The following is a 15,050-nucleotide window of genomic DNA, read 5'->3' as shown; positions in this document are numbered from 1 at the left end:
CTTTCCCATGGCTCTATGACAGCAGCTTCCCTTTCACAGTTAACTGCTGCCCCACCCACATTATGTGTCCTGATCAGAGGGCCCAGTCTCATCCATCTTTTATCACCAGTAATTGACACATGGGAATCTATGCAGTAACTAAAGGGGGGAAAAAATCAACATTTCTCATCTCCCTTTCTGGGGGTAGGAAGAAAGGGCGTGGCCGTTTGGGGACTGAGAATGAGGGCAGCATTAGCACAAATGCCTCTCTGAGGTCCAGGTTCCAGGCGCTGAGACCACCATGACACCTGTACAAATGGAATTCTGAGAGCAAAGGGGGCGCCAGCAGGGGAGTGGAAGAACATCAACCAGTCCACAGGACAAAAAAACAGGAACCCTGGAGCTTAAGGAGGGAACTGAGCTGGGAAAAAGGGGACACGATCCAGGGAAATTCTTGGGAGTGAGGACCCATGTCAGCCGCAGACGCTGCAGGAATTCTTGGTGCAGAGGATGAAGCCTGTGTAAAGGAGTCACAATAAGATAAACAGCAGAGCCTGACAGCTTTTATTGCTAATAAGCGGTTGCAAAGATGAAGGATGTTAATATGCAGCAGTGCCCGGCTTCCCGGCGTCTATCTGATACTTTCCTTCAAATTAGATTATGTGATAGATCAAAACCTTTCTATAAAGCGCACCTAATCTAACATAGATTAAAGAAGTCGGTCATTTCCCAGGTACTTATTGTCAAGATCAGCTTGGGATCCAGGTCTCCTAAATCCCGAAATGTCCTGCTCTGTCCCTGGCCCTTCAGTCCCGGAGGGAGCCCACGCCGGGTTCACGGTGCAGATTCCCAATTAATCACAGCAGAAAGCACCATTTGCCACGCGGGATCCTCTGTTTTGAATTCTTAATCTCCCTACCAGCTGAGTTTACCACAAAGACATGAATATATAATTGAGACATAAAGCAAACATGCCACCAAATTAAACTGTCCTAATTTTAAATCAATAAATCCTTTCTCAAAGAACATGAAATGAAGACCTTTCCAAAGAAGAAGAGAACTGTGCTCCACCAACTCCAGCGGTAGCCAATTAGATGGTGTACCGACGCTAGACACTAATTTACCACGGGTGATGCTCAACAGGAATATAAATCTGAAGATATACTCCAAGCGGTGACACCTGAGAGCCTACATAAATCAGCCTGAACACTGCGTCTCGGCATCTGCAGGTGGGCGCACAGGTACAGCGAGAGGTGGCTGCTGTGAACAGTGGGCCTCCTCCTGCAGCCCTGTTATCCTCTGTTTTATCCTCACCTTCTCTAGTATAATCATCACGATGAAGACAGAGACAAAAGCCCACGTAATGGCCCTAGCCAATTTGGTTCAGTGGATAGAGCAATGGCCTGTGGACCAAAGGGTCCCAAGTTCGATTCAGGTCAAGGGCATGTACCTTGGTTGCAGGCCCTAATCTGGGCATGTGTAGGAGGCAACCAATCCATGTGTCAATGGAAAAATATCCTTAGGTGAGGATTCAAAGCAAATAAAACAAAATTCCTGGTAACGTGTACTATATTTGCTAGTGTACAAAAAAATGCACCTTAACTGGACTGTGGGGGAAAATGTAACTGCAATTATTAAATATATAATTTAGCTCACTCGACACAAGGAGTCCTTGGCAGTCCCTCCGCCTTGTGTCTGTACCGTGCATGGGACCTAGCCACAGCTGGGTTTAGATATAATCTTCCAATACTCCTACCTCCTTCATTCGGAACCTGTCCTTTTCTACTCCGCAAATAGCCTTCTGGATACTGGTCCTTTGCCAAGACAATCTAATGCAGCTTTCCTTGAGGAAGAGAAGTGGAAAACCAAGCCTGTGTTGAAGACGTACCTTACCCACGGCCTCCTGCTTCCCATTGTGCTCCTAACAGTGCCCCACAGGCCACCCACAACTTAGACACAGACTGTCTTTCTGATTATATGTCCAGTGATTTCACCCCAGGAACACTTCGGGTCCTCATTCTTCCTCCAACGTGTCATACATGTTCGGACTTTCAAGCTTTGAACATCCTCTCACTCCAGTCCAAGATGCCTTCTCTTCTCCGCATCCCCTGAAAAGTCCTACTCACCACTGAGACCCCGGGGAAATGCAAGCCTCTAGTTTTGCCTAATCTTGCAGATACATTCAACCAGTCCCCTTGGGTGAGTTCCTAACCTTTGCATGTATAAGCACCTGACCCAGCTACGGTGCGGGAGTCTGATCTGGGAATATAGTTGTTTCTTCGACTGGACAGGACTAGCTGAATCTTTGTGTTCCCAGTACCTGGCTTCAAAACATGATTACCTACAACTGACACATGTCAGTGACGGTTCTCATCGTGACCACAGGCAGATGGAGATTACCCACGGCCTCCTGCTTCCCATTGTGCTCCTAACAGTGCCCCACAGGCCACCCACAACTTAGACACAGACTGGCTTTCTGATTAAATGTCCAGTGATTTCACCCCAGGAACACTTCGGGTCCTCATTCTTCCTCCAACGTGTCATACATGTTCGGACTTTCAAGCTTTGAACATCCTCTCACTCCAGTCCAAGATGCCTTCTCTTCTCCGTATCCCCTGAAAAGTCCTACTTACCACTGAGACCCCGCTGAAATGCAAGCCTCTAGTTTTTGCCTAATCTTGCAGATACATTCTACCAGTTCCGTTGGGTGAGTTCCTAACCTTTGCAAGTATAAGCACCTGACCCAGCTACGGTGCGGGAGTCTGATCTGGGAACATAGCTGTTTCTTCGGCTGGACAGGGCAGGGACTAGCTGAATCTTTGTGTTCCCAGGACCTGGCAACTGAAACATGTCAGTGACAGTCCTCATTGTGACCACAGGCAGATGGAGTGACTTGGTCACCAACTTCTCCCCCTGCCCTGAGAAGGTAGGCATTTCCATTTCAGCAAGAAGAGGATTGCCCCGGGCTTTTGATGGCCTTTGAGGACCTAACAGTCTGCAACAGCCATGCCACTCAGATAATCATGCTGCCTCTGATAACACTTTATACACACATTATAGGGTCGGCCAATGAAAGCTTTAGGAATGTAGTGATGAGGGTTGTTTTGGACATATTCTAGGGTTAGTCAGATCTGCATGAGATCATAAAGAGACCTCACCTGATCTTTAAAGTTCAGCGTAAACAAACCGCAGGGGATTCTGGTATAGGGAGGGCAGTCCAGGCCCGGCCAGCATGGCTCAGTGGTTGAGCACCAACTTATAAACCAGGAGGTCACAGTTCCCTTTGTGTTCCCAGTACCTGGCTTCAAAACATGATTACCTACAACTGACACATGTCAGTGACGGTTCTCATCGTGACCACAGGCAGATGGAGAGACTTGGTCACCAACTTCTCCCCCTGCCCTGAGAAGCTGGCATTTCCATTTCAGGAAGAAGAGAATTGTCCCGGGTTTGTGGGGGCCTTGGAGGACCAAATAGTCTGCAACAGTCACGCCATTCGGATCAAAGACGCCACCTTTGATAACACTTTTTACACATGCTATAGGGGCGGCCAGTGAAAGCTTTAAGAATGTAATGATGAGGGTTCATTTGGACATATTCTAGGGTTAGTCAGATCTACACAAGTGGATCATGAGATCATAAAGAGACCTCATTCGATCTTTAAAGTTCAGCTTAAACAAACCACAGGGGATTCTGATATGGGGAGGGCAGTCTAGGCTGGGTCGGCATGGCTCAGTGGTTGAGCGTCAACTTATAAACCAGGAGGTCACGGTTCCATTCACTGTCAGGGCATCTGCCTGGGTTGTGGGCTCGATCCCCAGTGTAAGTTATGCAGGAGGCAGCCAATCAATGATTCTCTCTCATCATTGATGTTTCTATCTCTCTCTTCCTCTCTGAAATAAAAAATATAAATAAAATAAGAAAATGAAGTAAATGCATTTAGGTAAAGTTTGCCTTTCCTCCCATATAAAATGGCATCGTGCCTCACCGGGAGGCTGGGAAATATATGATCCAGGAGGAATCAGAATCGCTTTTCTCAATCTCATGACATTAAAATCCGAGGCAGCACAGCCTCCCTGGGGAAACCACCTACCGGATAAGAATTGGGTGGTTGCTTACAGACGGTCCCTTGGGACCTCTAACTGCTTACCTGGAGCGAGGCTGCCTGACGCCTATAAGTGTTCATTGTGAAGCAATCGGGTCAGCTGAGCTGGCTGCCTCCCTAAAGCCATATGGAGTGTGTATGGCTTGGACACAGGGACCCTATGCCAGGCAGCACCAGGAGGCAAGTGCCAAGTTTTCGAAACCGCTGAGAAAATCTAAGGACCTTCCCCAGCCTTAGCAGAAAACACAGAAAATGCCATTATTAAACCCAATAGGACTTGGACTGCAGCAATTTGCTCAGATTACTTTAGTCTAGGACTACTTTACTTGGCTTTGTAGACAGATGTTGTTTCTGTGGATTTACTGAAATGTTACTGAACCTACCAACACATTTTGCCCCTCCACTGTCAGTTAACTGCATGGCAAAATTTTAAAATTCACCAGGTAAAACTGAGTTGCCTCATTTGCAGGCTGCCTAAATTCTGTAAATCCATTTCAGATAAAATGCCCTACCTACTGCTTTGTCATTCTCCAGGGTGCGCTGGGGAATACTCTAATTTTTTGTGGAATTTAATTTCCTGACTTTTAGAAAGTTCTGTCGAATTCTGATGCATGGTCTTACGACCAGGTCGAATGTGCATTTTCATCTATTTCCTGAACCGGTCAGGGAGAGGAGAGAGAATGGAGAAAGCAGTTTGAGATGGCAAAAGGGACCTGCTGTCACCGTGGCTACTGACACCTGAAGAACACAGCTGTATTCAGGAGGTGACTTCTTTTGGTTCAGAGCTGGATGGCAATGTTTTCCTCCATGGACCCAGCAGAGATGTAGCCAGAATGGAAATGAGTTGGTGAAGGTCTCCTGGGCTCTTGGGGAGCCTACAGGTCAGGGGACACCTTGTGCTCTGGGTGACCTGGCTGAGACGGAAATCCTTGCCTTCAATGTAAGGGTTAGAGCCCGTTATTCTCTCTGATATGTTGTTTCCAATTCCCTTTATTTCAGGTTCAGGGTTGAAGGGAGGCTATGGAGTGTAGGTGTCTAGGAATTAAAACTTTTTGTTCCCATTTTTTCATCATAATAATGAGTTTGGCTTGACAAGGTCAATTAATTATTCATGATTGGAAAGCAACAGGATTGCACATAGCAGGTGGGTAAGAGGAGAAGGTTCAGAACAGGAAGACAGCCAAAGGTCAGTGAAAGGTGGCACCCGCCTGCCTGGAGTCTCCCAGGCTTGGCCCTCCCTCCCTGGAATTCCACTACCAGAGGGAATGCAGGGTAGTCCAGCTTCTTTCTCTCGTCCCTGTCTCATCCTGTAGACACCAGCCTGCCTCCTCCTTTTGCAGGAGACTCAGAGCTGCTGGATCCAAAAGGCAGGTGATTAACTATCAAACAATAGCAGGGATTTTCGGATTAATTCTGCCCAGGGAGAAATAGGAAAACTCATTTATGCCAAACAAAAGGGAAGAGGTGGTTAGATGCTCAGTAACAAAGCAGGGACCTAGCTGGGGCCTGGAAAACTAATAAAGAGAACAAAAGCTTTTACTACTACTACTGTTACCCAACATCCCCATGTCTTAAAGAACCGCATAACCACATTCTGCCTTGTCTGTCCTGCAAACATGTCTGTGAGTGAGGTGAAGGCCATGGGTGTCCCAGCAGGCCTCTGCTTGGACAAGACATACCTTCCCCATCCCTGCAGATCTCAGGGCACTTCTGCAGCTCCAGCACCTCCACACTCAGGGCTCTTAGAAATACAGTCAGGGCCCTAACAGGTTTGGCTCAGTGGATAGAGCGTGGGCCTGTGGACTCAAAGATCCCAGGTTCGATTCCGGTCAAGGGCGTGTACCTTGGTTGCAGGCACATACCCAGTAGGGAGTGTGCAGGAGGCAGCTGATCGATGTTTCTCTCTCATCGATGTTCCTAACCCTCTATCCCTCTTCCTTCCTCTCTGTAGAAAATCAATAAAATGTATTTAGAAAAAAATAAAATAAAATAAAATAAAAAATAAAAAGAAATACAGTCAGGGTTCTGAGATGCCTTCCGCACTGTCCTTAATTTGTCAGAGGATTCATGCCCATGGAGCCTTCCATTCACTCTGGGTTTTCCAAGTTATGTCCTGAAAGAGGGAAATGGAGACAGGAGTGTGGCCATTGTGATAGTCCCAGAAGCCCGGCTAGGCAGCAGGACCGGAGGGGTGAAGGGTTGAAACCCACAGCTGGACTCCGAAGCAGCTCCTTATTAATTATGCTAATAAAGCAGAACACCCTGAGGTCAGAGCCAAGGAAATCACTCAGCCCAAGTTTTAATGAACCTTAGAGAGAGCTCCCTCACCATGGCCTGAAAGATTATATTTAGCTGCCTAAGTGGGCATGGACATCCATGGGTGGTATTTCTTACTCTCACAAACTCATTCTGAATTAAGTTTTCAAGGTAAAATCAACAGTCTACGTACCTGACCCCTGCACCTCTGCCACAGGATGCGTTCCCCACTGACACTCCAGATGCCTTAGTGCCCACCTCTCCCAGCACTCCGACTGGAAATCTTAATGTCCCGATGGACTCCCACCTTTCCGCACCCCTCCCCGGACATTCAACCAGTCCCCTAATTCTGTCTCTTCTTCCCTAGTTACATCTTCAGACTCTGGCCCTTCTTCTCTGTCCTCGCTAACAAAGGAACCCAGCCCTCCATCGTTTTAAACAATTCCCTCCTGTCTTTAAGAGATCTCCATCTTCTCCACAAAACTCCACTCCTTTCTACACCACACCTGGCCCTTCGGGTCAGTGAATCCCACTCTTGCTTTAACTCCTGTTGGACTATAATGGCAATCACTTATTATTATTATTAATTCTCACCTGAGGATATGTTTAGAGGAGAGAGAGAGAGAGAGAGAGAGAGAAACATGGATGTGAGAGAGAAACATTGATTGGTTGCCTCCTGTATGCGCCCCAACCAGGATTGAACCTGGATATGCCCAGACTGGGAATTGAACCCACAACTTTGGGTGTAAGGAACGATGCTTCAACTGAGCCACTGGGCCAGGATACAGTCACTTACAGCACTAGCACTGCCCAGTTGAGCTTTCTACTATGATGGGAATATTACATGTCTGTACTGTCTAATGCTGTACCACTGGTCACATGCAGCTACTGAAGCATTTGAAATGAGGCAAGTATGGTTTTAGCTCATTTACATTTGATTTTAAATGGACACTATGATGAGTAGCTACTCAGTTCAGTCTTCAAGTCACCTCCCCCTTCCTGCCACCAGCCCCTTCTGCCTTCCCCTCCATCTCCCTCCACGCAGGCCCAGGGCCACTCTCCTCCCCAAGGCTGTCCCTGTCCCTGTCCTGCCCAGGAGCCTTGCCCCACATGTACCTCTGGACTCTGTCTGCAGCCCTGAGCCTGTTCCTGTCATGCCGACCCGTGCAAGTCACAAGCACATCACCTTTATCCTGCAGGCTCGCCCCACACCCCTAGCTGAGTCCTCTGTGCTGTGAGACACACCCATACTCTACCTGTTCTACTTAATCACTGTCCCTCCATCCTCCTATGCTGCCCTCTGCAGGGCCAATCCTCTGTAGCCCAGACTGGACGGACCCCAGTCCATGCTCCAGCCCTGCTGGGACCTTGGGAAACCATGTGGCCCACTAAGTGGCCTTTGAGCTATTTTCCTAAAAACCGAAGGGAGGATACAGTCTGGCAGCCACAGGCAGTGAGAAAAAAAGAGCCAGCCCACTGAAAAAAAAACAGTAAACATTTCCCCTTTCCCTTACTACAAGGGTATGAAGTATTATCAGCAGATCTGAAAATATTCTAAGTGCAAACCCAGATCTCACCACCAGTGAAAGGCTGTCCTGAGGCTGGGACTGCAGGTGCCACTCACAGCTAAAGATCTGAAGCAAGGAGGCCAGGAAAGGCCGCTGGCCCATCGCTGGTGCACTTGCACAGGCCCACAGCCCAGGGCTCAGCTGCACTGGGGAAGCCGGCCACCGGGTAAGCAGACCACCTGACTCCTGGGCAGGTCCTTTCTGAATCCTATCTAAATGTTAGCCCTGGCCGGTTTGGCTCAGTGGATGGAGCGTCGGCCTGCGGACTCGAGGGTCCCAGGTTTGATTTTGGTCAGGGGCATGTGCCTTGGTTGCGGGCACATCCCCAATAGGGGGCGTGCAAGAGGCAGCTGATGGATGTTTCACTCTCATTGATGTTTCTAGCTCTCTGTCCCTCTCCCCTCCTCTTTGCAAAAAATCAATAAAATATATTTTTTAAATGTTAAATCAGTCCCAGCCAGTGTGGCTCAGTGGTTGAGCGTCAACCTGTGCAAACCAGGAAATCACAGTTCAATTCCTGGTCAGGGCATATGCCCAGTTTGCAGACTCAATCCCCAGTTAGGGGGCATGCAGGATGCAGCCAATCAATGATTCTCTCTCATCACTGATGTTTCTATCTCTTGCTCCCTCTCTAAAATCAATAAAAACATATTTTAAAAAAATATCTAATCAGCCCACACAGGGATGGAGGACCCACCATGCAGGTGTGTCCAGACCCACAGCAACAGTGCCCGTCAGGATGCAGCCAGCAGCAGCCATACTCTGGGCGGCTGAATTCTGGGGGCGATTGGGGCAAACACTGTTCATGAATGGGAACCAGCTTGTCGGGGGCAGTTTGTTATTCATCCTCACAGGCTGTGTGTGGCCAGCCTAGCATTACCAGGGTTGTTTCCCAATGGTCACAGCTGCATGGATGCGTGGGGCATGATGGGAGCATGCACTGGGCGAAGGGTCTGCTTCTTAGGCAGATGCAAGGATGGACCCTGGCTCTCGGCAAGAACCATGCATGTCAGATCACAGCCACAGAGAAGATGGAGCACGAATAACAAGTAGGATGGAGGCGTGCTTGAGAGGAAAGGGAAAGACACAATCCCAGCCCTCGGTAGCTCTCGGGATACGACAGAAACACATTACCTTCCTTCTGTGTGGGTTTATTTACATACAAAGCTAGCTGCGTATACATAAATGCACAGACTCATGGGCAGAGTTTCAGTTTACTCCTTTTTCCTGCTGTGTGTGTGTGTGTGTGTGTGTGTGTATGTGTGTGTGTTTAATGATAATAATACCATTTCGAAGACGTAACATGCCTAACTTCCACTCCAGCTGCCTCCCACTCTGGCTTGAGGAGCAACTTCGACAGAATCCAGACAGTCAGTTTCAGCAGGGGAGCCAGGCTCCCTGCTCGGTACAATAAAAGCTCCCAAGATAAATATATATTATATTTAATCCCGGATGGCGATGCATTCTCTTTCCAATACAGAAACAGGGGAGTCGGCCTCTATTTAGTTTGTCTGATTGCTTTAAAGAGGGGGAACACGTTGGCCCTGGAAAACGATGGTCCTCTATTCATTAGAGTGTCAATAATGCCCAGGCCAGGCATATCGACAGCAGATTAGCTTGGGCTGAGTCTGTGTACAAGACCAGTGCCTTTTTTATCCCAGCTTGTCTCCAGATCAATACACCCATCAGCATTCGAAAATTAGCCCGAGATGAGATTCCGATACTTGAGGTGGTGTGTCAGGCTAAGAGGGCACCTCGCCAACTCACGGATGGGAACACCTCGCTGGGGATTAGACGTTTTCCATTAGCTTGGACATGAGCGAAAATTGATGTAGGGCCCCTCCCCTCCCCTCCTCCCATCTCTCTATCCTCCACATATCCAACCTTCTCTCTGTGAGTCTATGTAAGACCTCAGAGCTATATTTCCTGCCATTTGATTCGATAAGCATTTACTACATGTTCCCTTTGGATAAGGCACTTACTTTAGGGCAGGAGCATATAAGCGTAAGAAAAAAAAAATTACAAAAATGTGGTGCCCATTTTCAAGGAGGCTTCTAAATTCATCACTATCCCTTCCATTCTCCAGTTCATAACAGCCCTGCTTCCTACAGAAAATGTCTGTGACAGTCCTGCCCTGGTGTCATGGTCATTGCTAGATAGTCCGCTCTCAACAGTACATGCATGGGGGGCAGCCTGGGGCTTGGGAAATGGTTTCAAATGCACCACCTGGTATAGATGTAAAAGATGCCACTGGGGCATTCTGGGAAACTCCTCAGACAATAGGGATTCTCAAGCTTTCTGGCCAACTATCCACAATAAACATGCATTTTTACATTAAAAACTTTCAATGACACAGAATTTTATGTAATAATACCTATTTGGTTGTTTGTAATATACTTTGATAGCTTCTATGCAATTCTACTTCCTTTAAAAACTGCTGTTTGCACCCAGCAGTTGGAAAAATACTCATTTATACAACTGATAAAAGAAAAATTTCCTTTTGGAAATAAAGACTAAGAAAAAAAAACAACAAATAAAAACAACCTGGTTGGACCCAGCTTGGCCACACCTGGAGGGCTCCTATGTCCCATTGGTGTGACTCCCTGTCCCATCCAAGGCCCACGTTGTTCTCACTCCCGTTGTGTGTTCTCCACATCCCTGGTCACACTGTCCCGCTCTTCACAGTTCCTGCCCACAATCCACGTGCACCCTGCCTTCCCACAGCCAACTCTCCCTTCATTCTTCCAGCTCCTTTGCTTTTTTCCTTCTTGAGCCACCGTTCTCCACCCAAGTCTCCTTACACTCCCTGGGCACAGACAAGGAAGGGCAGGGGAAGGAGCCTCTGAAAGGGAAGTTTACTGCCCGAACATGTCATTTTGGCAGGTGAAGGGAACTGGGAAAGAAGAGGCCACAGAAGAGCCAGGCTCTGTGCTCAAGGGCTGAAGCATAAAGCAAGGAATTGGTCCACTGTAAAAGACGTCTTAAAAATGTTTTAAAAAAACAACGGTAGGTTAATGAATAGCTATCACTTAAGCAGCATCTTATGTTCCAGCCCCTCTTCTGAGCATTCCCCACATTAACGCATGCAAAATGTGGTCCCCTGCCCCCCAGCTGCTCTGGTCATGGACCCATTGCACAGAGGGAAGTCCTGAGGCTCGGTTAGAAACCAGGTCCAAGTCTCACAGCCAGAAAGTGGCTGAGTCTGATTCCAAGGTCCCCCATGCTAGTTAGGGATGCATCCACCGTGGCTAAGTATTGTCTGAAGGCCCCGGGACCGGTTCTGCTTCGTGGGGAAGAGGCGAACACCATTCCCAGGGCCTGAGCATCAAGGAGAGAGCATAACCAAGAGAGACCCAAGGAGGAAACGAACGTACAGCTTCCCAAAGCTGGGGCTCAGGGGCACAACCCAAACTCAGTGAACCAGAGCGGGGGAGAACCACCCTGGGGCTGGGAGGTGAGGGAAGATGAAGTGAGCGGAAAACGATGGACGTGGGGTACAGGATGCTTCCGGTAGCTGCCAGCGCCCCTATATTGGGCTCTGCTTTCTCTGAAGGCCGCTTGAGGGTGTGGCAGGGGTACAGGGGCCAGAACTGAAATGCTGCTCTTCCAATCAAGTGGGCTTAGAATTGGAAGGAACTGAAAAATCTTAAGAGGAGGAAAAAAGGCCAAGGAAAGCAATAATTAGAGGAGAATTTTCTGAGAAAATATATTATTAGAACTAAAGCCAAAAAAAAAATCCTAGTCCCAGTCAACGGGAAAATGATTTGAAAACTTCCCATCGGATGGCAAGATGACAATTAAGAAGGTGTCCTGCTGGATGGGACAGACAGACAGAACCCATTTCTGTTGAGGATCACAGACCAAGTGTTTGACAGGCTCTCCAGCTGCCCACTGAGACCGCTCAGCCAGACCCCGCCTACCTTGCACGATGAGGTGGACCCGCGAGGTCTTGGGGTGGTTGTCCGTCTGCACAGAGCAGGTGTAGGGGCCCTCGTCATACACGTCCACGTTCTGGATCTCGATGCTGTACTGGGTTTGGGTGTTACTCAGGAGTACCACGCGGGGGTCCAGGCACCACTTGTCGTTCCCGGCGTACAGGGTGGTGCTGCGGTTCACTCAGGCCACACGGGTGACCCGGTTGTCAATGGTGCACCTGGAGGGAAGACCAGAGGGACACATCAGAAAAAACAGGAGCCTCAGGGTGGGGGTCCCTGGCAAGCGAGCGGGATGAGTTTTTGTGTCTGTCCCTGCTCCCTGCCCCTGTCTACACGCATGCATGGCCTGGGTGTGACGGGTCACAGATGGCACTTTCTGGGACTGGCGGCAGAGGTCTCATGGGATTAGAGCAGAGGTTCTCAACCTGTGGGTTGCGACCCCTTTGGAAGTCGAACGACCCTTTCACAGGGGTCGCCTAAGACCATCGGGAAACATATATAATTACATATTGTTTTTGTGATTAATCACTATGCTTTAATTATGTTCAATTTGTCACAATGAAATGGGGGTCACCACAGCATGAGGAACTATATTAAAGGGTCGCGGCATTGGGAAGATTGAGAACCACTGGATTAGAGCCTTAGAACATTAGATATGTCAGATTTCTGGTCCTGAACAGGTCAGTGCTTCTGTGACCACTGAGCACAGGGCCAGTGCAATGGTCCACACTATTCACAGAGCCTGAGGCATCTTCCCCAGCAGATGGCCGGGCCCTTCCAGCACGGCCAGCCCTCCTCCTGCTCCAGGATTTCCATGATGCATTATCCCTTACATTCCTTCCCAGGTGATCCCAGCGCACGAAGTCATTCAATACTTAGGACAACCCTATGAGGGAGGTTCTACAGGCAAAGACATTGAAGAACAAAGAAGCTAAATGCTGCCCCAAATCACACAGATAATATGCAACAGATCAGAGACCCATATGGTAACTCCTAAACATTCTTCTCATCTGAGATGAGTGAGTTCTGACAGGAGGCTTCTGAAGTCAAAGCTAACTAGGGACCACCCCCACTGCAACTCGTCTTCATTATATTCGGGGGCAGAAATGTTCAATTATTGCTACATGAAAGGTTTTTTCCAACATCTCAACACTGGCTGCACATGTAAAAACAGATGTTCTTTCTTTTTTATTTGTGCATCTGGAGTCCCCAAAATGTGGCAGCTCCCTTTCCCTTGCCCTACACTTTCAAATTTCCCAGCTGCTCTTGCCAACCCCTCGTCAATCTCTCTGTCTGCATCCGTTTTCTTCCCTCACTATACCCACTGTGCCCTATGGCCTTAGGCTAAATTCACAACCATGTCCTCATCCCAACTATAATGCTGGAAATAGCACCGTAGCCCAGTGTCTATAATGGTGCCTGGATTTTATATATGCTTTTGTGGTGTCAAAGTACTCTTACATCCACACTGACTCATCTGATTCCTGCAATAAATCTGTGACATAGGTGACCTTACCCACTCTCTCCTTTAAAGATCAGACTCCGCGGTTTGGAATGGCCTGGTGACTTGCCCCAGGTTAAAGAGCCAGGAGGTGACGTCAACCCTGGCACTCAGGTGGTCTAGTGCCTGGACCTGTGTGCCCCTCGGGATGCAAAGGTGAGTGCCAGCGGGGGGCACGATCGCTTCCACCGAATCCTCAAAATGGTCTGTTACCATAAACAGCCTAAGAACCGCTGTCGAGTGCACCAGCCTCCTAGGCGGTCCCTCTCGAGAGGCGATACCTGCGCTGTGCATCCTTTCCGCTTGCACTTGTGCAAATGTCATCCGGTCCTGCAGGGCCACTCAGGCGCAGGTGGGAAGCCTTGGTGAGAGCTCCCGCAGACAAAACCGCTCAACTAGAGCGCCTTGCTCGCTGTCCAGTGGGATCTGTGCTGCCGACTGTTTCCCGGGCAGCACAAGGTAGGAATGATAGAGACCTAACTAGGAAACGACCCGGGGGTCTTCTGACAATGGGCACAAAGCACCTGCATCAGAATCCTAGGAGGAGTCTATTACAGATTCTCTTTCCTACTGACTGAGAGTCTTTGGGAACTCCCAAAATGTGAATTTCTAACAATAGCCCAGTTTGGTCATGTCCACACCACCGCTTGAAAAACACTGGGGGAGAGTGGTGCATCGCCACAACCAACTACATGATTTGTGGGGTTTGGTGCAAAAGGAAAACGCAGAGCCCTTTGGTCGAGAATTATGAACAACTTCAAGGAGGTGACATCAGAGCACTGAACTGAGGGCAGGGCCTTGCTTCCAACAGGAAGCTGCAGAACCAACATTCAGAACCAGGGTTTTTGTTGTGGCTGTTCTATGTTGGGTTTTTTTTCTCTTCTTTTTTCTCCTCAAATTCAGTGTTCTTGAATGTCCTTATCAGACTCCATCACATTTAAATTCAATGCTCATCTGACTCACCAGGAAGCCCTGATGCATACAGACTGCTGGCTCCAGCCTGGTCTGGCGACTGCACTTGTACACCCATTCATTTAGACACCTGGTCCCCGGTGAGCTGAGAGCAGCCGAGCGCGTGGGCCTCAGGAAATGAGTCTTGTTGGAAGCCGCCTTGCATCACTTCACGGGGGGAACTTTCTAATGACCAATATGCTCCGGCAGCAGAGTGCTAGTTCTTTGCCCTCCAGCAGCCGAGGGTCTGACCAGACACAGGTGAACGGCCCTGGTGCGGGAAACACTGACCACCAGCCTCAAAACCCCCTGAATCCGTTTTGATGTCCACAGTGGGGCACCTCGCTGCCTCTTCCCAATGCGGGAGGGCTGTCCTGGCTTCCCTGGGAGCGTCTAATCCCTGGGATTGACTGGCACCAAGCAGTCTCACCACATGGCCCCGCGCTCACAGGGCTATAGATGCTCATCGGCAGGTGCACTTGCGCTCCAAACGCAGCCCATTTCCAGCGCGGCGGTGCGGCCCCTGTGATATACTGCGCTGAGGTGTTGGCGTAGCTCCAGCTGCGGTTTGGGCACATCCAAGGTCATGTTTAGATGTCCAAACCGTCACAGCAGGAGATCGGTCTTGCTGAGGCTCCTGGCATTAACGCCGGCTTCTGCAGAGATGGATCGCAGAGGGAACCTGGCCGCCAGCTCCTGTCACCTCCTCATCCTGCCCCCATCTTCCTGTCTCATTTATCGAGTCTCCACAACAA

At 49.0% G+C, this 15,050-nt stretch overlaps 1 protein-coding gene across 1 annotated transcript in view; it reads right to left on the bottom strand.

Moving 5' to 3' along the window:
• NTM (neurotrimin) overlaps nucleotides 1-12,087 on the bottom strand; it is a 179,033-nt gene extending 166,946 nt beyond the window's left edge. Inside the window, 1 exon segment of the mRNA XM_006779315.2 lies at nucleotides 11,829-12,087. Coding sequence (XP_006779378.2) covers nucleotides 11,829-12,087 — 259 coding nt within the window.
• Between the last annotated feature and the right edge of the window lie 2,963 nt (nucleotides 12,088-15,050).

The sequence above is a fragment of the Myotis davidii genome, unplaced genomic scaffold (genome assembly GCF_000327345.1).
Source record: "Myotis davidii unplaced genomic scaffold, ASM32734v1 scaffold809, whole genome shotgun sequence".
Taxonomy (NCBI): Eukaryota; Metazoa; Chordata; class Mammalia; order Chiroptera; family Vespertilionidae; genus Myotis; species Myotis davidii.
Note: the sequence above shows the minus strand (reverse complement) of the source record. Positions and strands in the feature narration are given on the sequence as shown.